This window comes from Mobula hypostoma, chromosome X1, assembly GCF_963921235.1.
Source record: "Mobula hypostoma chromosome X1, sMobHyp1.1, whole genome shotgun sequence".
Classification (NCBI taxonomy): domain Eukaryota; kingdom Metazoa; phylum Chordata; class Chondrichthyes; order Myliobatiformes; family Myliobatidae; genus Mobula; species Mobula hypostoma.
The window spans coordinates 31102656-31127105 of record NC_086128.1 but is presented as its reverse complement, the minus strand read 5'-3'; the positions used below and the strand labels follow the sequence as shown (position 1 = coordinate 31127105).

The 24450-nt window shown below is 42.0% G+C and overlaps 1 protein-coding gene across 4 annotated transcripts in view; it reads left to right on the top strand.

Moving 5' to 3' along the window:
• LOC134340105 (gasdermin-A-like) overlaps positions 1-20287 on the top strand; it is a 47485-nt gene extending 27198 nt beyond the window's left edge. For all 4 annotated transcript variants that reach the window (XM_063036952.1, XM_063036949.1, XM_063036951.1 and 1 more), the window contains 7 exons: positions 1909-2062; positions 3641-3749; positions 4912-4974; positions 6246-6376; positions 8936-9110; positions 10615-10688; positions 19551-20287. In XM_063036952.1, the coding sequence (XP_062893022.1) occupies positions 1909-2062; positions 3641-3749; positions 4912-4974; positions 6246-6376; positions 8936-9110; positions 10615-10688; positions 19551-19769 (925 nt within the window). In that variant the 3' untranslated portion in view covers positions 19770-20287. The remainder of the gene's footprint in view (positions 1-1908; positions 2063-3640; positions 3750-4911; positions 4975-6245; positions 6377-8935; positions 9111-10614; positions 10689-19550) is intronic.
• The last annotated feature ends 4163 nt before the right edge of the window (positions 20288-24450 follow it).

Below are 24450 nucleotides of genomic sequence, written 5' to 3'. Positions count from 1 at the left end.
TCTTTGCTTCTTTTATCAGCCTGCTCATTGGTATTTCGGGCATTGAAAACTTCATTATCAGCTTGGAGCCAACCAATTTTTTGTTCTGCATTGGCAAGATAAAATGTCATTAGATAACAGAATGTAGGTGCACAGGAGCCATCTGGTGGTGTACTCTGTAATGGGCAATGATAAAGCCTGAAATTGTAACAGTAAGTAAGTAGATAGTGATCATATAACGACATTCTTTAGCATCAGTTTAAGCGGAACAGTGACGTGTTAGGTAGGCACGGTAGCGTAGTAATTAGTATAACATTGTTACAGTGCCGGCAACACAGGTTCAGTTCTCACCACTGTCAATTAGGTGCTTGTACGCTGTCCTCGTGACCACATGGGCTTCCTCTGGTTGTTCGGTTTTCCTCGCACAGGTGTATGGGTTAGCAGGTTAATTGAGCACATGGGTGTAATTTGATGGTGAGGGCTCATTGGGCCAGAAGGGCCTGTTACCGTGCTGTATCTCTAAATAAATAACGAAACAACCTGCTTCTTCACAGTCTCAGTGACCCAGGTGCAAACCTAACCCTAGTGACGTCTATGTGAGTTTGCAGATTGTCTCTAAGATGTCTGCTCAGTGAAGCAGGTTGTCAGAGACATCCTGGCTGGTAGGTAAACCCTATACTGTCAAATCACCACGAGTATAAGTGAATGATAGTTGGGTGCAGATGACTGATTTCTATGTAAGAAAATATAAGGAAATGTATCCTTATCTTTCAGAAGAAGGGCCTTAGTGTCGTAAACTTCTTTCAATCTATCCGATGCAAAGACACCACGTACTACGGTGAATGTAACTTTAACTCTATTTATTAGCAAGTTACCAGAGAGAACCCTCCTTAAGCACTCTCTTGGGCTGTTCCGGGGGTCTCTGGCTTCTGAAGCAAATACAGTGCTGTGTATACATATGCAGTTACGTACATAGATACAGGTGGGTTCACCCCCTTAGTTTCTGTACAAATGAGTATTGTTTAACTTATTAGCCATAAATTGTTTGTGTAACAGCTTAACTACGCTTATATCTGGGAACAGCCAGACATAGGCTTACCCCTCAGAGTTCCCCACCCTTGAAACGAGCATTCGTTATAATGCTTATCTAGCACGCGCTATGTTTCTTATAGCAGTTAAGCAAACAATGGTACAAATTGTCCTTAAGCAAGGACTGAAGTTACAGGGTCACATACCAAGAATAATATCACCTGCTCAGCTTATCTTGTAAGAAGCACTTGTGCTTCTATGCTTTTTGTCAAAGTCTTAGCCGCTATGACCCTTACAAAATAGCCAGGGTCACAAGAGGCCTGCAAGATGCTAACTTCTTAACATTATATTACATTAGCATTACAGTTGGTGATGGAGAAAAGAGGTGATGAAAATCATTTGTTCCAGAACCAAATTGTACATGGGGTTCATAAGCTCCAGGAAGGAACTAGGGATTCTGAACCACACGCACAAGCTGCAGGAGACAGGCCAAACCACTGGGAGATCTTGGACCCGTTTCTGCACCAAATGGACCCCACCATTAGTTGCAACCTTAACAAAGAAATGACAGTCATCCTGAAAAGACTGATAACTGCACAGTCATCGAAGAGCAATACTTCATCTCACACAGCCCACTGTGTCGATGTGGTATCCACTAAGCAGTGCCGCGTTTTAATTTGAAGATTCAGTCTTTGTTGTGTTCAGATGAAGGAATCTGGTCATTAAGAAATAACTAATAGACAATGATTCCCAGAGGTAGAAGGGTACATTCGGTATCGTCCGAAGAAAGATGAGTTGGTGCCCTTCAGTTGCACTGTACTTGGGGCACCAGGATTTTTGGCATATTAATGGACTGAAAGTTAAGAACTGTATTTGTTCACAATTTGTTTTTCCTTTCAGAAAAATTAGACGCTCTTGGGACCATATCAAGAACAATTACTCAGGAGACCTCTGCGTAGTGACTGAAGCATTAATATCTGTACAGTCCATCACACTGAAGAAAGTTAATAAAAGAGGATCAGAATTCTACATAACTTTGCCTCTCAACTCCTTGGTAGGAGCACTTACCATGGTTAATAAATTAGTTCCTTTCTAATTTGCTGTGAGATTTCTGCACTGTAGTTTAACAGGTAAAATTTTAGAAAATGTTTTCAGATATGAAAAATCTACCTCTCCACACAGCCTTTCTGTACAGTTGAATTATGCATCACACATTACAAGAGCACTTCATGGGAGCGTACTAATGTATCATGAAACTCTGAGACACTGATAGATAAAGGATATGATCAAAAGCTTGATTAAAGAATTGGATTTTAAGGAGGACTCGAAGGAAGGACTTGAGGGAGAGAGACTGAATTCTGTAGCTAAAGTGCAGCAAAATAAATCGAAGGTCTGCAGGCAGAGATGGGAAAGTAGGTCTGGTTGGAGCTGTGGTTGAATGGTGTACGTGAATGATTTCTGGATTAGATAAAGATTAGCCTTATGTGTCACATGTAAATCGAAACATCGAAATATACAGTGAATTGCATCGCTTGTGTCAGCGGCCAACACAGTCTGAATATGTGCTGGGGGCAGCCCACAAGTGAAACCATGTTTACGATGCCAACATAGCATACCCACAACTTACTAACCCTAATGTGGGAGGAAACCAGAGCACCTGGAGGAAAGCCACATGAGCACAAGGAGAATGTACAAACTCCTTATAGATAGTGGTGGGAATCGAGCTCCAATCACTGGTGCTGTAATAGCATTATGCTAACCAATACGCAACAGTACCGCCCTTGCAAATTCTCTTGCAAATGATTACTGAGATGGGGTGATCAAAATCAAATGGAGTTTATTATACGCACAAGTACATGTACGCACAGGTGGATAGCATCACATAAGCAGCATTCATAATAAAGACACATTAAACATAAATTATGCACAGCTTTGCAAGTAAGAACACAATTAGAACAAACAAAGATGAAGTCCATTTTAGTGCAGAGCAATCAAGGTGTTGGTTAGGGTTTTGCAGGTTGGTTCAAGAACAAAATGGCTGAAGGGAAGTAGCTGTTCCTGATGCTAGTGCTGTGGGACTTCAGGCTTCTGTACCTCCTGCCCCACAGCAGCTGCGAGAAGATGGTCCAGATGGTGGTGATCTTTGATGGTAGACATTGCTTTCTTGAGGCAACACCTCCCGTAGATACTACCGATGGTGGACAGGGATGTGCCTGTGATGTATTGGGCAGAGTCCACTACTCCCCACATCTTCTTATGTTCCTGTACAGCTGAATTGCATACCAATGAGAAGGTAACAAAGAATTTTGATATAAGTATAGATTTTTGTCCATCTCACTTGACACCACACAATTTCCTCAGACAAGTGACAAAGCGGATGTAAAATACCAGTGGAGAGAAATACCTGGAAAATTCTTCTTTGACAAAATTGAACCTAATCTAGAACATCACACTGAAAATAAATACCTGAAATAAGTTTAATACAAAAGATTTATTTTAAAGCAATGATTTCAAACAATTGAGCAAATCGTTTAACTCGCTGAGTTGTGCTCCCTTAGTTTCTGAGTTGTGGGATCCTCTCCTGCTACCTATCTCCCAAGTATTTCACTTCTAAAGACAATATCCTGTTTAGGTGGGTGGAGAATACAACCTTGAGACAGAAAGTACACTGTGCATTCCTGATGGAGCAGTCCTTGCTTACAAAGTGTGGGACATCACTGTTACTAATGAAGGCATGCTATGTAAGTAATTTTAGAATTGAAATGTTTTACCTTTCTCCCGTGTTCCTGTCTAAGGCCTACCTCGGTGACTTTGCACCAGTCCTCTCCTTCCGGGTGTCAGTAGATTGGCAGACCAATGCCTGGAGCCTTTGGCTGCTGAGAACTTTTGATTAATTTCTCTCTTTGCCATAATAAGAGCTGTAATTGCTATATTATTGTAAAAACAAGATATTATGCAGATGCTTGAGCAACACACACAAAATGCTGGAGGAACTCAGCAAGTCGGGCAGCATCAGCGAGGTGTGAGGTGTTGCACTTTGGGAGGCCCAACCAAGGTAGGTCTTACACATTGAATGGTAGGACACTGAGGAGTGTGGTAGGAAAAAGGGATCTGGGAACACAGGTCCATATTTCATTGAAAGTGGCGTCACAGGCAGATAGGGGCGTAAAAGAAAGTTTTTGGCACATTGGCCTTCATAAATCAAATTATTGAGTACAGGAATTGGGATGTTATGTTGAAGTTGTATTAGACATTGGTGAGGCCTAATTTGGAGTATTGTGTGCAATTTTGATCACCTACCTACAGGAAAGATGTAAATAAAGTTGAAAGAGTTCAGGGAAAATTTACAGAGATGTTGCCAGAACTGGAAGATATGAGTTATAAGGAAAGATTGAATAGTTTAGGTCTTTATTCCTTGGAACATAGAAGATTAAGGGGAGATTTGATAGAGGTATACAAAATTGTGAGGCTAAATGCAAGCAGACTTTTTCCATTGAGGTTGGGTGGAACTACAGCTAGGGGTCATGGGTTAAGGGTGAAAGGTGAAAGGTTGAAGGAGAACATGATGGGAAACTTCTTCGCTCAGAGGGTTGTGAGAGTGTGAAACAAGCTACCAGCACAAGCAGTGCATGTGAGCTCGATTTAAGAGCAGTTTGGATGGGTACATGGATGATAGGGATCTGAAGAGCCTGTTTCTATGCTATACTTTTCTATGACTCTATCTATGGAGGAGAATAAATAGTCAGTGTTTCGCTGGCCTGAAAATCCCAATACTACGAAGGGCTTGCATCAATTTAGGACTTCAACTTGTGGATTAGTCTTACCTTTGATAGCTCTGTTGCCTGAAGCATTTGTATGCTTTGTGTTTTCCTGCAATTCTGTGATTTTTCTTTTTCTTTTTAGGCCTGTCAAAAGCAAGTATGAAGCGTCAGACAAAGTCATGGATGTGCCTGGACAGCGCAAATGGTATAGTCTCTGATGGAGTCAGATGGAAATTCTTTAAAGGATAGGCAATGTTTCTGACAGGAGCAAGAATCATAGGTTCATAGTAAATTATAGCAAGGCCCTTCAGCCAATTATGTCACTACATCAACCACCGATTTACACTAAGCCTACGTTACATAGAACACAAAAGCACAGTACAGGTCCTTTGGCCCATGATGTTGTGCCGACCATTTAACCCTTCCCTCCTACATAGACCTCCATTTCTCTTTCATCCATGTGCTGATCTACAGAACATCCCTTTCTCCCTGCATTCAATAAATTCACCCTAAATTCTACCATTCAGTTGCACACGCTATGGGCAACTTGCAATGGCCAGTTAACCTGGGACTGAGAGAAAACCTGGCAGGACCAGGTCGGCAGTGCAGGAATTCCCTGAGTGATTCTTACCAAGGGACAGCAGGCTTTTGTATAATCATAGACGTGACCTTGGAATGTGGTGTTACCTCCCTGATTCTTATGTCAATGAAACCACTTTATCTATTCTATATAACATCTTTTAAAAAAACTCCCTTTAATCTTCTTGTGTAAAGAGAACACAAAAGAGCAGTAGATTTTTTTTAGTAATCCCATCAACAAGATTTGAAACTGGGCACTGGGGAAGGATCAATTAAAGCCCCTACTTCTGATTTCTCTTGTGGCACTGAAAAATGTGTGTACATGCCTGATTGCATTTTTCTTTCTGCTCCCAAGGGCAGAAATTCATTTGCTGATCCTGCAAATCGTAGAATATAGAACAGTACAGCCCAGTACTGGCTCTTTTCCCCAGGATGTTGTGCTGACCTTTTAACCTACTCCAAGATCAATCTAACACTTCCCTCCGATATAATTCTTCATTTTTCTTTCTTCCATGAGCCTCTCTAAGAGTGCCTTATATGCCTCGACCACCAGCTATGACAGCATGTTCCACGTACCTATGCTCTCTGTGTTAAAAAAAACTAACTCTGACATCCCTCCTATACTTTCTTCCAACCACTTTAAAATTATGCCCTTCTGTATGAGCCTTTCCCACCCTGGGATACATCGCTGGCTATCTATCTATGCCTCATATCATCTTATACACCTCTAACAATGACCATTTGCTTCACTAACTGGAATTTAGTGCACATCACGGCTACAGTCCTTGGATGGCTGAGACACTCATACAACCACAGTGCGGACAGAATGTTTAACAAAATGCCCGCACCACATGAGAACAGCTTCTCCAGAGTTTCACACACTTTTTATTTTTCCAGTTAGTATAGAAGAAGGGTTTGAAATCTGCCGCGAGCTGCAATGTCTCAATGATGGTTTGAAGCAACATCTCCTGGACCTAGTATGCCAAATCATTGAAGACTCCGAACTGCATTCTATTCTGAGTGACGTGGTAAGAGAAGGTTTTTGTTTCAGATATATGGAGTGTGCAGGCCTCTCCTTCACATGTTCTACCAATCTGTTGTTGCCAGTACAATCTTCTATGCGGTGGTGTGCTGGGGCAATGGCATCAACATGGGTGATGCCAACAGGCTCAATAAACTGATTAGACAGGCTGGCTCTGTTATAGGAGTCAAACTGGACATGCTGGAAATTGTGGAAGAACAAAGGACCCTGTGGAAAATCCTGGCAATTCTGGACAATGTCTCTCACCCTCTGCATGCCATCTTGGCTGAACAGAGGAGCACTTTCAATAATAGACTAAGACAACTGTGCTGCTCCAAAGAGCATTATATGGAGTTATTCTTACCCTTGGCCATTAGGCTCTATAATGAGTCAACGTATAGCTGGGGAAGTGATAACCCCCTCCTGTTAAACTGTTATTAACCTCTGTTTACCAGAGCTGTGTTTAAAATCTGTTTAGCTCCGTTTACAACACCCTGCTATCGCAGACACCCTCTGCAATACTAACATAACTTCTTATCCGGATGGTGTGTGTGTGTGCAGCCATTACTGTATAATATTACAGTAATTCTTGCACTACCACCTATCAATGTGAACTTGAAAATTTTGTAAATCTTTGACTTGAGAATCTTGTACATCTTATTTTTAAGGTAACTTATTTTATTCTTTCTTATTTATCTTCTAATATTTGGACAGCCCTTGTGATGCTGCTGTGACACTGTAATTTTCTTTGGGATCAATAAGGAATCTTTGGGATCTGTTTATCTAAGTATCAGCAAAGAAAGATTGACATTAGCTTTGATCCCTTTCCTGGTTTTCATTAATGGTTTATTTGTCCCAAGAGACACAGGAATAGGGAGGATATTAGGAAATACATCCAGTCACTGTCAGGTTGCTTCATGTGGAGAATCTATGAGTAGAGAACTTGTGTGTAGACAGGATTGGGTTTCTTTGCAATATCCCTCTGATAAGGTGTTGATTTTTCACTGGTCATGAAGAAACCCAGAGAAGAACAGAAGTGAGGCTTTTAAATGTGAGCTGAACTCAGCTGTAACAGGAAATCAAAAACTGCCAGTGCTGGAAACTGAAAATAAAAAACAGAGAATCTTGGATTCGCACACACAAAATGCTGGAGGAGCTCAGCATGTCAGGCAGCATCTATGGAAAGGATTAAAGGGTCGACATTAACGTCAGCTCTTTATTCCTTTCCATAGATGCTGCTTGACCTGCTGGGTTCCTTCAGCGTTTTGTGTGTTACACTGGATTCCCAGCATCTACAGAATCTCTTAGTGCGGAGAACCTCGGAAATGCTCAACGGGTCAGGTAGTTTCTCTGGAAAGAGAACCAGAGTTAACGTCTCAGATGAATGACCCTCTATCAGAAAATGGAAAGTGAGAAAACAAAGTAGTTTCAATCTGCAGTGTTAGGGAGGTGGGTAGACAGCACAGAGGGAGACGAGAGTTCCCTGGTGAATCTGGTGTTTACGGAGAAGTTGTTTAGTAGATTAATGAAAACAGTTTCAGAGAGTGACTATCAACATTGGGATACGTAAAGGCTGTGAAATGCAAATCACAACTGCTCTCGAGAGGCATGGTAGGGTCGCAGTTAGCGTAATGCTTTGAGGTGCCAGCAGTCTGGGTGTAATTCCTAGTGCTGTCTGTCAGGAATTTGTACCTTCTCCCCATGACCACGTGTGTTTTGTCTGGGCATTCTGGTTTCCTCCTGCACTCCAAAGATAAACGGGTTATGGTTAGTATGTTGTGGGCATGCTGTGGTGGTGCCAGAGGCATGGAGACACTAAGATGTCCATCCTTTGGAATATAGGGTATCTGATGAATCTGTTGGGACCTTCCCATCTGCACACCAGCAATTGATATAACCTCTCAGCTGTAGGTGAATTTTGATGTCAGTCTAGAACACCAAGTGAATTAGCTGTGTCTTTCATGAACATCTTCCCACATGTAATTTCTAAATGTGGTAATTAGTGCTGGGTGATGTCTCTCCATTCCCTTCCTGACTCAGTTGAGTTCAAAGCACAACCACTGTCTCTATGGAGTCAAGCTGATTATTAAACATAGAAGTGAAACTCCTCCTTTCAAAACACAGGCAGTTCAGAGTAAACATATGATGGAGAATTTAATGGATAGGCAGTGGTCACTCCACACCCAATGGAGTCAAACACAGAACTGAAGTTTCTCTTTCCAATTCATCACGGAATTTAGATCCCTCATATGGCCCAAACGAGCTTTCCCTGAATGGGACTAATTTGTCACTCCTTTTGCCCCTTCACTGATTCATGACTCTTGCGTTATCTGGGAACTGAGCTCGGCAGTTCCCCATCAGTCCCAGTCCTGATCCTCTTTACCACCCAATAAATTTAACTCTTCAGCCAGGCTGTCTGCATACGTGTGTGGGAGGGAGGGAGGAAAGGGGCTTGTCTTCTGTGAGTCGCCTTGGGATAATCTTTCTCAGTATACATACACTGTTTAATTAACAAAACTTTGTGGTGTTAATCACGTTTCCTCACTGTCCCTCTTTCAATTCCCAGTTCTCCGATGCTTGTGCTGGAATGGACTATAACCTCTCAGAACTGAACAAACTGGAGGAAGGTAGAAGGGAAATTGGAGAAAATCTCCTGTCAATCTGGAGTGAGGAGCAGTTGAAGAATGCAGCCAAAGACCAGCTTGTTAAGGCCGTCTCCTTTCTCTTAGCAGCTTTGGAAGGTAGGGAGTCAAACCCCATCCTTCTGTGTAGATCAACCTTCCAGCGAGTGAACTGTCCCTGTATGTACCAGAGTCTTTATCAAAGAGAGTATGGGAGTTGCATGTGGTGCTGTCATGAGTATGTTCTGAGACCAGAGGCCTGGACTGATCTCCCACAGAACGTGACCTCAAATCGTACCATGATAAATCAGGTTCAAAAATAAAAGCAGAACTGCTGAATTGGTATTAAGAATTCACTGAGGGGAAAACAACTTGTGACTACAATTATGCACCACTATAGTTGATATTTAACCGTCTGTTGAAGTATCCAAGCAAGCAGCCCAAATGTATGAAGGTGCTGCCACCCTTTGGTCATGAGATATTGTCAAAAGAAAGTAGCAGTTGACTTGCCCATGACTCTCCAGCCCATAAATAAATAAAAATACCTTTTAGATTATCCAATTTCCACAGCAATGACAATGTCCAATTAATATGTTTTTAGCTCAGTGATAAGTGTTAATCAGGACACCCAGGATGACTCCCCTGTTAATGAAAATATGACTGGATTTCATTGCATTTACACTGCCCTAGAGAGCAAGAATTTAGTGAAATGTGTTGAAAAATTCTGCATATCTACTTTAATGTACAGATCAGTCAGTAGGTTGTGGCTCTAACTGCTCAGTAATATACTCTGCCCTCGCATTATCTAGGAAAATGGTACTCCTCCTACCTTGAGATCTTGTAAGCCCTGCAATCTTATCTTCTGGTTGTGAACTCTGTTGTCCCCACTCAGTATCCACCCTCCATGAGCTCCTCCTTCCAATAGGCTTCTTTGGGCAAGTGATTTCCTATCCGACAGAGAAGCGATTAATGTCTCATCTGAAAGAAAGCACCTCTGGCAACATAATTCCCCACTCCCACATGTGGAGCAGATATTCTGCTCAAAGCTTTGAATGGGTGGGTTCAACTCCTGACTCAAGGCTGCATGACAATTTTTCTTAGAGTCATGAGGGTCATACAGTATCAAAGCAGGCTTTTCATCCAAATTCATCCATCCCAATCCCAACTGTGTTGGCTATTGAGCTGGTCCCATCGAAACTTGTCCTCTAAACTTCTCCTATCCATGCACATATCTAGATGCTTTTAAATGTTTCTAATCACTATTTCTGGCAACTCATTCCAAATATGCAACATCCTTTGAGTGAAGAAGAGGCCCTTGATGTCCCTTGTTTTTAGCATTTCCTCTCTGGGAAAAAGACTATGTGCTGTGCCTCTCATGATCTTATTACCTATATCGGGTTATCCTTTAAGCTCCTGCATTCCAGGAATGAAAATCCTTGTCTATGTGACCACTCTTTGCAACTCAGGCCCCCAAGTCCAGGAAACACCTTGGTAAATACTTTCTGCTCTCTTTCTAGTTTAATAACATCTTTCCTATTGCTAGGGTGATCAAAACCATACACAATATTCCAAGCGCAGCCTCACTAATGTCTTACATAACTGCTACATAAAATTCTTATTTCAGATCTGCCACCAGCAACATTGCGACTGTTAATGCAAAGTTTGAAGATACAGATTCTGTCTCAGCAACTCACATTGGTAAGATGGCTGCTAATACCGTAAAGGGATGGGGGTTTGAATAATGATACCTGGATAAAGGATAGAGCAAAGCTGGATTTTAATTGTACTGGAAAATCATCATAATTTATAAGGAATATTGGCAATTAAAACTGGAAATATTAGATATAAAAAGAAAATTAAGTTTGGGACATACACAGAGATGCTAGAAAGTCTTTGAATCCTGTAGCATTTTCTCTATTTCTGCATAAATATGGCCTAAAATGTAAGTCCTAAAACTAGATAAAGAGAACCCAATTAAATAAATAACACAAAAACATGAAACTTGTTCATTTATTTATTCATTGAGGAAAATGATCCAATATTACATATATTTGTTTGAAAAAGTATGTGAACCTTTGCTTTCAGTAACTGGTGTGACCCCCTTGTACAGCAATAACTTTGACCAAACATTTCTGGTAAATGTTGATCAGTCCTGCACATCAACTTGGAGGAATTTTAGGCCATTCCTCCTTACAAAACTGCTCCAATTCTGGTATATTAGTGGGCTTTCTTGCATGAACTGCTTGCTTCAGGTCCTTCCACAACATTTCTATACGATTAAGGTCAGGACTTTGACTCGGCCATTCCAAAACATGAATTTTCTTATTCATAAACCATTCTGATGTTGAATTACTCTTGTCTTTCGGATCATTGTCTTGTTGCATTATCCAATTTCTATTAAGCTTCAGGTGATGGACTGCTACCCTGATATTCTCCTGTAAAGTGCCTTGATATAATTGTGAATTCATTGTTCCCTCATTGATTGCAAGCTGTCCAGGCCCTGAGGCGGCAAAGCAGCCCCAAACCATGATGCTCCTTCCACCATGCTTCACAGTTGGGATGAGGCTTTGGTGTTGGTGTGTAGTGTCCTTTTTTCTCCAAACATAGCAATGTGCATTTCTACCAAAAAGTTCAACTTTTGTCTCATCTGCCCACAGAACATTGTCCCAGAAGTATTGTAGAACATCCAGGGACCAGGTCATATTTATGCAGAAATAGATAAAATTCTACAGGGTTCACAAACTTTCTAGCACTACTATATACAGAAAAGTGCTGGGAAAAAGCCTGCAATGTCATGATGGATCCCACCCACCTTGCTCAAGGACTGGTTGTCCCACTCCCACTGTTTGCCCTACGGAGGAGGGTACACAGCATCCATGCCAGGACCATTAGACTCAAAAGCAGTTACTTTCCCCAAGCAGTAAAGCTGGGCAACACCTCCACCCACTAACCCACCTTTCCACACCCCTAACCACTACTACTTAATCATTTCCTGTCAGTCACCTTATGTACCAACACTCCTGTGCCAAGTGTCACTTTATGGACATACAATCAATCAATATATATAAGCTATCTTATGTATTTATATTTAATTTTTTTTTATTATTGTGCTTGTTATCTTATTGTCTTTTTTTGCGCTCCATCGGATCGGGAGTAATAATCATTTCATTCTCCTTTATACGCGGGTACTGAAAAATGACAACAAACATCTTGAATCTTGAATTGATTCCAGAATTGCAGTTTAAGGAACTTCTATAAAATCTGAATTAGTCATGTTGAGGAGAACAGAATCAGTGAATGAATTCCATCTGGATATCTGATTATCTGGGAATGCAGTTTCAAGGAAAACGTGGGCTGGGCGGAATTAAACTGTAACTAATAAAATAAGCATTATTAGTATTTATGATTAGTAATATTTTAACATTGCTATTAAAATTTATTTAGTATATTGAAAATATTTAAATATTTTAGTTAAATAATTTTGCTTTTTTAACTAAATATTTTATGTTTGGTTAAATATTTTCAGTTTTAATCATTGATATTCCCTTTAAATAATAATGATTTTCAATACCATTAAAACAATTAAGATTGAAATCAATCTTATTGGAATCAATGTGAAAGGTGAGGGGAGTAATGGATTAAAAGTATTATATATGAATGCACGGAGTATAAGAAATAAGGTGGATGAGTTTGAGGCTCAGTTGGAAATTGACAAGTATGATGTTGTGGGAATAATAGAGACATGGCTGCAAGAGGACCAGGGCTGGGAAATGAATATTCAGGGATATACATCCTATCGAAAGGACAGGCAGTTGGGCAGAGGGGGTGGGTGGTTCTGTTGGTGAGAATGAAATTCAGTCCCTTGCGAGGGGCGACTTAGAATCAGGAGATGTAGGGTAAGTATGGATAGAACTGAGAAATTGTAAGGGCAAAAAGACTCTAATGGGAGTTATCTACAGGCCCCCAAACAGTAGCCTGGATATAGGGTGCAAATTGAATCAAGAGTTAAAATTGGCATGTCGCAAAGGTTGTTATGGGGGATTTCAACATGCAGGTAGACTGGGAAAATCAGGTTGGTACTGGACCTCAAGAAAGGGAGTTTGTGGAGTGCCTCCGAAATTGATTCTTAGAGCAGCTTGTACTGGAACCTACCAGGGAGAAGGCAATTCTGGATTTAGTGTTGTGTAATGAACCGGATTTGATAAGGGAACTCGAGGTAAAAGAGCCATTAGGAGGTAGTGACCATAATATGATAAGTTTTAATCTACAATTTGAGAGGGAGAAGGGAAACTCAGAAGTGTCAGTATTACAGTTGAACAAAGGGAACTATGGAGCTATGAGGGAGGAGCTGGCCAAAGTTGACTGGAAAGATACCCTAGCAGGGATGACAGTGGAACAGCAATGGCAAGTGTTTCTGGGAATAATGTGGAAGGTGCAGGATCAGTTCATTCCAAAGAGGAAGAAAGATTCTAAGGGGAGTAAAGGGCGACTGTGGCTGACAAGGGAAGTCAAGGACAGTATAAAAATAAAAGAGAAGAAGTATAACATAGCAAAGATGAGCGGGAAGCCAGAGGATTGGGAAATTTTTAAAGAGCAATAGAGGATAACTAAAATGGCAATACAGGGAGAAAAGATGAGATATGAAGGCAATCTAGCCAAGAATATAAAGGAGGATAGTAAAAGCTTCTTTAGGTATGTGAAGAGGAAAAAATTAGTTAAGACCAAAGTTGGGCCCTTGAAGACAGAAACGGGTGAATTTATTATGGGGAACAAGGAAATGGCAGACGAGTTGAACAGGTACTTTGGATCTGTCTTCACTAGGGAAGACACAAACAATCTCCCAGATGTAATAGTGGCCGGAAGACCTAGGGTAATGGAGGAACTGAAGGAGATTCACATTAGGCAGAAAATGGTGTTGGATAGACTGATGGGACTGAAGGCTGATAAATCCCCAGGGCCTGATGGTCTGCACCCCAGGGTACTTAAGGAGGTGGCTCTAGAAATTGTGGACGCATTGGTAATCATTTTCCAATGTTCTATAGATTCAGGATCAGTTCCTGAGGACTGGAGGGTAGCTAATGTTATCCCACTTTTTAAGAAAGGAGGGAGAGAGAAAACAGGGAATTATAGACCAGTTAGCCTGACATCAGTGGTGGGGAAGATGCTGGAGTCAATTATAAAGGATGAAATAGTGGCACATTTGGATAGCAGTAACAGGATTGGTCCAAGTCAGCATGGATTTACGAAGGAGAAATCATGCTTGACTAATCTTCTGGAAGTTTTTGAGAATGTGACTATGAAAATGGACATGGGAAAGCCAGTGGATGTAGTGTACCTGGACTTTCAGAAAGCCTTTGATAAAGTCCCACATAGGAGGTTAGTGGGCAAAATTATAGCACATAGTATTGGGGGTAGGGTATTGACATGGATAGAAAATTGGTTGGCAGACAGGAAACAGAGAGTAGGGATTAATGGGTCCCTTTCAGAATGGCAGGTGGTGACTAGTGGGGTACCACAAGGCTTGGTGCTGGGACCGCAGCTATTTACAATATACATTAACGATTGAGATGAGAGATTAAAAGAAACATTAGCAAATTTGCTGATGACACAAAGCTGGGTGGCAGTGTGAAATGTGAGGAGGATGTTGTGATAATGCAGGATGACCTGGACAGGTTGGGTGAGTGGGCAGATGCATGGCAGATGCAGTTTAATGTGGATAAATGTGAGGTTATCCACTTTGGTGGCAAGAACAGGAAGGCAGATTACTATTTGAATGCTGTCAAGTTAGGAAAAGGGGAAGTACAACAAGTTCTAGATATCCTTGTTCATCAGTCACTGAAAGTAAACATGCAGCTACAGCAGGCAGTAAAGAAAGCTAATGGCACGTTGGCCTTCATAACAAGGGGAGTTGAGTATAGGAGCAAAGAGGTCCTTCTGCAGTTGTACAGGGCCCTGGTGAGACCACACCTGGAGTATTGTGTGCAGTTTTGGTCTCCAAATTTGAGGAAGGACATTCCTGCTACTGAGGGAGTGCAGCGTAGGTTCACGAGGTTAATTCCCAGGATGGCGGGACTGTCATATGTTGAAAGGTTGGAGAGACTGGGCTTGTATACACTGGAATTTAGAAGAATGAGAGGGGATCTGATTGAAACATATAAGATTATTAAGGGATTGGACACGCTAGAGGCAGGAAACATATTCCCAATGTTGGAGGAATCCAGAACCAAAGGCCACAATTTGAGAATAAGGGGTAGGCCTTTAAGAACAGAGTTGAGGAAAAACTTTTTCACCCAGAGAGTTGTGGATCTGTGGAATGCTCTGCCTCAGAAGGCAGTGGAGGCCAATTCTCTGGATGCTTTCAAGAAAGTGTTAGGTAGAGCTCTTAATGATAGCGGAGTCAAGGGATATGGGGAGAAGGCAGGAACAGGGTACTGATTGTGGATGATCAGCCATGATCACAGTGAATGGCAGTGCTGGCTCGAAGGGCCGAATGGCCTACTCCTGTACCTAAGCCAGAGGTCCTGGTACATATAGGTACCAATGACATAGGTAGGAAAAGGGATGAGGTCCTGAAAGAAGAATATAGGGAGCTAGGAAGGGAATTGAGAAAAAGGACCGCAAAGGTAGTAATCTCGGGATTACTGCCTGTGCCACGCGACAGTGAGAGTAGGAATGCGATGAGGTGGAGGATAAATGCGTGGCTGAGGGATTGGAGCAGGGGGCAGGGATTCAAGTTTTTGGATCATTGGGACCTCTTTTGGCGCAGGTGTGACCTGTACAAAAAGGACGGGTTACACTTAAATCCTCGGGGGACCAATATCCTGGCAGGGAGATTAGCGGGGGCTACTGAGGTGACTTTAAACTAGAATGGTTGGGGGGTGGGAATCAAATTAAAGCGGCTAGGTGTGAGGAGGTTAGTTCACAACAGAGGGATGGGAACCAGTGCAGAGAGACAGAGGGGTGTAAAGTGAGCGTAGAAGCAAAAAGTACAAAGGGGAAAAGTAAAAGTGGCAGGCCGACAAATCCAGGGCAAGCATTAAAAAGGGCTAAGAGAGTTGTAAAAGAGTGCCTGAAGGCTTTATGTGTCAATGCAAGGAGCATTCGTAATAAGGTGGATGAATTGAAAGTGCAGATTGTTATTAATGATTATGATATAGTTGGGATCACAGAGACATGGCTCCAGGGTGACCAGGGATGGGAGCTCAACGTTCAGGGATATTCAATATTCAGGAGGGATAGACACGAAGGAAGGGGAGGTGGGGTGGCGTTAATTCAGAAACAAAGGTTCTGAACTTAAAGAGGGGTAACTTTGAAGGTATGAGACATGAATTAGCTAAGATAGACTGGCAAATGACACTTCAAGGATTGACGGTGGATATGCAATGGCAGGCATTTAAAGGTTGCATGGATGAACTACAACAATTGTTCATCCCAGTTTGGCAAAAGAATAAATCAAGGAAGGTAGTGCACCCGTGGCTGACAAGAGAAATTAGGGATAGTATCAATTCCAAAGAAGTAGCATACAAATTAGCCAGAGAAAGTGGCTCACCTGAGGACTGGGAGAAATTCAGAGTTCAGCAGAGGAGGACAAAGGGCTTAATTAGGAAGGGGAAAAAAGATTATGAGAGAAAACTGGCAGAGAACATAAAAACGGACTGTAAAAGCTTTTATAGATATGTAAAAAGGAAAAGACTGATAAAGACAAATGTAGGTCCCCTGCAAACAGAAACAGGTGAATTGATTATGGGGAGCAAGGACATGGCAGACCAATTGAATAATTACTTTGGTTCTGTCTTCACTAAGGAGGACATAAATAATCTTCCAGAAATAGTAAGGGACAGAGGGTCCAGTGAGATGGAGGAACTGAGCGAAATACATGTTAGTAGGGAAGTGGTGTTAGGTAAATTGAAGGGATTGAAGGCAGATAAATCCCCAGGGCCAGATGGTCTGCATCCCAGAGTGCTTAAGGAAGTGGCCCAAGAAATAGTGGATGCATTAGTGATAATTTTTCAAAACTCGTTAGATTCTGGACTAGTTCCTGAGGATTGGAGGGTGGCTAATGTAACCCCACTTTTTAAAAAAGGAGGGAGAGAGAAACCGGGGAATTATAGGCCGGTTAGCCTAACGTCGGTGGTGGGGAAACTGCTGGAGTCAGTTATCAAGGATGTGATAACAGCACATTTGGAAAGCGGTGAAATGATCGGACAAAGTCAGCATGGATTTGTGAAAGGAAAATCATGTCTGACGAATCTCATAGAATTTTTTGAGGATGTAACTAGTAGAGTGGATAGGGGAGAACCAGTGGATGTGGTATATTTGGATTTTCAAAAGGCTTTTGACAAGGTCCCACATAGGAGATTAGTGTGCAAACTTAAAGCACACGGTATTGGGGGTAAGGTATTGGTGTGGGTGGAGAATTGGTTAGCAGACAGGAAGCAAAGAGTGGGAATAAACGGGACCTTTTCAGAATGGCAGGCGGTGACTAGTGGGGTACCGCAAGGCTCAGTGCTGGGACCCCAGTTGTTTACAATATATATTAATGACTTGGATGAGGGAATTAAATGCAGCATCTCCAAGTTTGCGGATGACACGAAGCTGGGTGGCAGTGTTAGCAGTGAGGAGGATGCTAAGAGGATGCAGGGTGACTTGGATAGGTTGGGTGAGTGGGCAAACTCATGGCAGATGCAATTTAATGTGGATAAATGTGAAGTTATCCACTTTGGTGGCAAAAATAGGAAAACAGATTATTATCTGAATGGTGGCCGATTAGGAAAAGGGGAGGTGCAACGAGACCTGGGTGTCATTATACACCAGTCATTGAAAGTGGGCATGCAGGTACAGCAGGCGGTGAAAAAGGCGAACGGTATGCTGGCATTTATAGCGAGAGGATTCGAGTACAGGAGCAGGGAGGTACTACTGCAGTTGTACAAGGCCTTGGTGAGACCACACCTGGAGTATTGTGTGCAGTTTTGGTCCCCTAATCTGAGGAAAGACATCTTTGCCATAGAGGGAGTACAAAGAAGGTTCACCAGATTGATTCCTGGGATGGCAGGTCTTTCATATGAAGAAAGACTGGATGAACTGGGCTTGTACTCGTTGGAATTTAGAAGATTGAGGGGGGATCTGATTGAAACGTATAAGATCCTAAAGGGATTGGACAGGCTAGATGCAGGAAGATTGTTCCCGATGTTGGGGAGGTCTAGAACGAGGGGTCACAGTTTGAGGATAGAGGGGAAGCCTTTTAGGACCGAGGTTAGGAAAAACTTCTTCACACAGAGAGTGGTGAATCTGTGGAATTCTCTGCCACAGCAAACTGTTGAGGCCAGTTCATTAGCTATGTTTAAAAGGAAGTTAGATATGGCCCTTGTGGCTACAGGGGTCAGGGGGTATGGAGGGAAGGCTGGGTTCTGAGTTGGATGATCAGCCATGATCATAATAAATGGCGGTGCAGGCTCGAAGGGCCGAATGGCCTACTCCTGCACCTATTTTCTATGTTTCTATGTTTCTAATGTCTATTGTCAATTGAATCTAAAATTTGGGCTGGAATGATATCCTGGAAATTTAAATTCAACAGCTTGAGTAGTTTTATAACCATGAATTGAGTCTGCTCACAGCATGTAATCCTGAATGATGTATGATCAGGAGCTAACTTCTAACCTCTAAAAGCAAGCAGCAATGGCATCTCTCACACAAAGATCTAAACTGGTATTTGGCTGTGGCGAGGTTCAGTGTGTACAGTTTTTGTGAAGGGAGAGGTACTTGTTTGCATCCTTAATTGATTCTAATGCAGTCTCCCAGTGCTGCAGCCTGTCATTCCTTTATATGGAACAAAAAAGGTAATATGCTTTCACTTATTTGCTCCATGATTTTGCCTGTACAATCGTTATAACCTCCTCAAGCCTCACAACCCTCCAGCATTTCTGTGCAACTCCATTTAAAGGTTAGTTTTCTTTGTTGCATGTACATCGAAACATACAGTGAAGTATGTTGCTTTGCATCAACACAGTCTAAGATAAGCTGGGGGGGGAGGGGGTGCCCAGCCCGCAAGTGTCGCCATGCTTATGGTGCCAGCATAGCACGCCCACAACTTGTTAACACTAACTCGTACTGTATGTCTTTGAAATGTGGGAGCACCCGGACAAAACACACAGTGACAGGGAAGAATGTACAAACTTTTTACAGACAGCAGTGGGAATTGAACCCTGATCTTAGAGCTGCCACTCTAAAGCATTACCCTCACTCCTACACTACCATGCCTCCCCTCCATCGCTACTTTATTCCCAGCATCACTACATCCCTGCATTGCCGCATCCCTACTTTAACCACTGGTGTCCAAGCCTTCAGCTCCCAAGATCCCTTCCTGAACTCCTCCATTTCTTTAACTTAACATCCTCTTTTAGGACATTTCTTAAACAGCTTACTGCCATTAGTCCTAACATCTTCTTGATTGGTCTCAAATTTTGCTTGATGGTTCTTCATTATAGCACCTTGAGATAGTTTATTCTGTTAAAGTTGCTATGCAAATCCAACTTATTGTTGTACCTGGTTGTATTTCTGAAGGTCACCGCTATCCTCAAGGGTCTAGAACACAGCCAAGCTGACCAGATAATGAAAGTAGAGACTGAAAGTTTCACGGAAGATGCGTTTGGAATAACGGCAGACTTACTGAATGAAATTGGGCTTCACCTGGAGAGAGACAACGTCCAGGAGAAGGGGGAACCGTATCTCTGTGAACTGTCCATTGCTTTGTGCTGTCTTGATTTACTGAACAGCCGATGAGGGAACGAGTCACATCCAAACAACATTGAATAATCTGTCTCACATCAGTATTTTATCCAAGATCAAGTATGATCATAAACTTCTGGGTTAATTTTTACTTCATTCACCAAATACTAGAAATATCCAAAAATAATAAAGAAGAGTGAAAAAGACAGATCAAATTTTCTAGTTAATCTTCAGAAAGATTTATCTGAATGTCAATTGTGTTTGCCACACAATGCTGCTTTGCTTATAAATTCCTCATTATCAATTGATTTGTATGGTATGACCAACAACTCTTATGCTATAATGCTAACTTTAAACCACTTGTAGATTTGTTATAATGCCTGTGTGACATTTTCACTTCATTCTTCCAATGTATGTACATAACTATTATAAGAATGGCACTGAGGAGTTCTCCCTATGACAACACATGACTGCTCAGAACAATCCTCACTGATTTGAATTGACGCAAATGATACCTTTCACTGTGTGTTTCAATGTTTCAATGTACATGTGGCAAATAAAGCTAATCTTTAAGCAGGCGTTGAACTTACAGATCTGAATGGATGGTAACAAAACAACATACCTCTGACCCTCTGTTTGATTTTTACTACACTACTGAAGTTCTATTTTATAATGCTAACTATTAAGTTGAAATTCAGATTCAAATTCAAGTTTATCATCACCCGCTTGTACTGTACGTACTGTATATACAACCAATGAAATAGTGTTCCTCCAGACTCACAGCACAGGTAAACAGTAAACAGCTCACTGTCCCAGTGATGAGACTTCTGTAGTGGCAGGGTATTCATTAGTCTCACAGCCTGAGGAAAGTAACTATTACCCAGTCTGGCAGTCCTAGTCCTGCTGCTTCTCTATGTACTTCCTGACTGTAGTGGGTCAAAGAGATTGTGGGACGGGTGGTGAGGACCCTCAGCAATGCTTTGGGCGCTCTATCTGCAACGCTCCCAGTAAATGTCACAAATAGGGATGAGGGAGACCCTGATGATCATCTTGGAGGTTTTTACTGTTCTCTGCAGGGTCTTGCAGCTTCCCTACCACACAATAATGCAGCCAGACAGGACACTCTTGATGGCACTCCTGTAGGACATTGCTAGAATGTGGGCAAGAGGCCTTGACCGCCTCACTCTCCTCAGAAAGTGTAGGTGCTGCAGTGCCTTCTTGACTAGTGAGGAGGTGCTGTGGGTCCAGGTTACATCACTATTTTGCTCCCTTTTTGTGCTTCTTATTTATTTTTAATATATACTCTCAGTGGCCACTATATTAGGTGTACCTTATGAAGTGGCCATTGAGTGTGTTTTCATGATCTTCTGCTGCTGTAGCAAATCCACTTCAAGGTTCGACATGTTGTGCATTCAGAGATGCTCTTCTGCACACCACTGGTTTAACACCTGGTTATTTAAGTTACTGTTGCCTTTCTGTCAGCTTGAACCAGTCTGGCCATTCTCCTCTGACCTCTCTCATTAACAAGGCATTTTCACCCACAGACCTGCCACTCACTGGTTGTTTTTGCGTGTTTTGCACCTTTGTCTGTAAACTCTAGAGACTGTTGTGTGTGAAAATCCTAGATCAGCAGTTTCTGAGAAACTCAAACCACCCCGTCTTCCACCAACAATCATTACGCGGCCGAAGTCACTTAGGTCACATTTCTTCCCCATTCTGATGCCTGGTTTGAACAACAACTGAACCTCTTGACCATGCCTGCATGCTTTTATGGATTGAGTTGCTGCCACATGATTGGCTGATTAGTTACTGCATTAACAAGCAGGTGTACCTAATAAAGTGGTCACTGAGTACAATATATATCAGGGGTCCCCAACCGTTTTTTGCACCGCGGACCGGTTTAATATTGACAATATTCTTGCGGGCCGGTCTACGGGGGGGGGTGGGGTGGGCGGGGAGTTCAAGTTCAACAGTGTGTGACAGGGAATGAGGAAAGGTGCAGCTGACTCATATCGTTTCATATCGCCAAATCATATCGTTTCCGCGCAGCCCGCGCAGCCTGGTTGGGGACCACTGATATATATATTTATTATTGTAGTTTACAATATATTTTATGCATTGCACTGTACTGCTGCCACAAAAAAACAAATTTCATAACTCAGTGTTTATAAACCTGATTCTGATTCTTGAAGATCTTGACTGCATTCTATTATCTTTTCTCCAATCAGTTGTGAGTCCACACAGTGTGTGACACAGTGAAATCTCATCTTCTATGTAGGAGCAATCAGTCAGGAACTCCCTGGCAAGTATCTGAGAGCTAAAACCATAGCCACTGTTCCCTTCCAACCCCAGCAGCACTGGGCTGATTATGGTGATAAACACTTCCCAATTGATAGACTAACTCCAGTGAAATCAAAAGCTGAAGCTAGCACATTCCCCCATGATATAGGTGCAATTAACAATGAATGAATTAATTGCTGCTACCTGTTAGGACTGCTGCAATTTTCCCACTGTGTTCTGTGCTCCAAATCTGCAGAATTGCACATTAATTATTCATATCTTCATGATTGCATGCCAAACTTTCTTGAGTAATAATCTGAGTGGTCCGTAATTCATGTATTTTGCCTCTAGCAATCTTACTTTTCGACTAGAGCTCAGTCCAATTTTAAATATGCCTATAGTGAGCAAGCAAGCAGGCTTTTTCTGCTGAGGTTCAAGGAGACTAAAACTAGAGGTCATAGGTAAAGAGTGAAAGATGAAATATTTAAGGGGAACCTGAGGGGTATCAACTGTCCATTTCCTTCTAAAAGAGAAAGATAAAGAAAAAATAAGAAGATAAAGATACAAACATGAGGAAATCTGCGGATGCTGGAATTTCAACCAATACACATCAAAGTTGCTGGTGAATGCAGCAGGGCAGGTAGCATCTCTAGGAAGAGGTACAGTCGACGTTTCGGGCCGAGTTAGTCCTGACGAAGGGTCTCGGTAACATTGACTTCTCAAACTTCCGCTAATGCTCCACCTCCCCCTCGTACCCCATCCGTTATTTATTTATATACACACATTCTTTTTCTCTCTCTCCTTTTTCTTCCTCTATCCCTCTCACTATACCCCTTGCTCATCCTCTGAGTTTTCCCCCCCTCCCCCTTTTCATTCTCCCTGGGCCTCCTGTCCCATGATCCTCTCATATCCCCTTTGCCTATCACCTGTCCAGCTCTTGGCTCCATCCCTCCCCCTCCTGTCTTCTCCTATCATTTTGGATCTCCCCCTCCCCCTCCCACTTTCAAATCTCTTACTCACTCTTCCTTCAGTTAGTCCTGACGAAGGGTCTCGGCCCGAAACGTCGACTGTACCTCTTCCTAGAGATGCTGCCTGACCTGCTGCATTCACCAGCAACTTTTATGTGTAAGATAAAGATACAGTAAGCTTTATTTATCACATGTACATCAAAACATTGAAATATAAGTGAAATGTGCCGTTTGCATCAAATGGAATCAGTGAGGATTGTGCTGGACGGCCCACAAGTATCATCATGCTTCCAGCACCAACAGAGCATGCCCACAACTTACTAACCTTAACCGTACAATTTTGGAATGTGAGAGGAAATTGGAGCACCCAGAGGAAACCCATGTGGTCCCGGGAACAAATTACAAACTATTTTTTGGTCAGCAGTGAGAATTGAACGCTGATCAGTGATCATTGTGGTTGTAATGTCGTTACTATAACCACTGCTGCCTGATCTGCCGCGTGCCTCCATCATTTGTGTGTGTTGCTCCAGAGTTCCATCACGTGCAGAATCTCTTGTGTCTTCATTTTGAGCCCTTCTTTATAATCATGGCCACAACTTGCATCAACAATCTATTAATCACTATACTGATTGCTAAGCTCAGGACACAGTGGAACAAAATAGAGTTACGACTGGATGAAATTACAGATTGTCAAATAACTATCACATTCAGTGTCAGAGTAACCACTGGAACTCCCTTGCCTCTGGTTCAGACTTCATGCTGAACTCTAATGTATTGGGGAATGAAAATGACCATCTCCAGTCCAAGTACTACAGTTTCGAAGATGTTTTTGTTCATGAGTGTGGAGAATAATATAGGATCAGTGTGAATGGGCAACTCAATGAGACAATATAGCCTCGGTGGGCCGAATGGCCTCCTTTTGCACCCTAACAACTTCATGATTCTACGGTTCTGGGGTTGCTGGAAAACAACATTATACTGTATTTTGCACTGAGAGGATCAATAGCTTTAGTTTCCTGGCTATTATCATATCAGAGGATCTGTCCTGGGAGCAGCACATCATTACCATTTCAAAGAAGGCATGGCAGAACCTCTGCTTTCTCAGAAGTTTGCACAGATTTGGGATGTTGTCTAAAACTTTGACAAACTTCTATAGATGTACAGTGGAGAGTATCTGACTGGTTGCATCACAGCCTGATATGGAAATACCAGTCCTCGAGAGCTAAAAATCCTACAAAAAGTGGTGGAGTTCTTTCCGATTTGAAAATAGAAGTACTAAATAAATTTATTTCAAAGTTCAAAGTAAAGTCATTATCAAAGTACCTATACAGTGCCTATAGAAAGTATTCACACCCCCTTGGAAGTTTTCATGTTTTATTGTTTAACAACATTGAATCACAATGGATTTAATTTGGCTTTTTTGTCACAGATCAACAGAAAAAGACTTTCGTGTCAAAATGAAAACAGATCTCTATGAAGTTATCTAA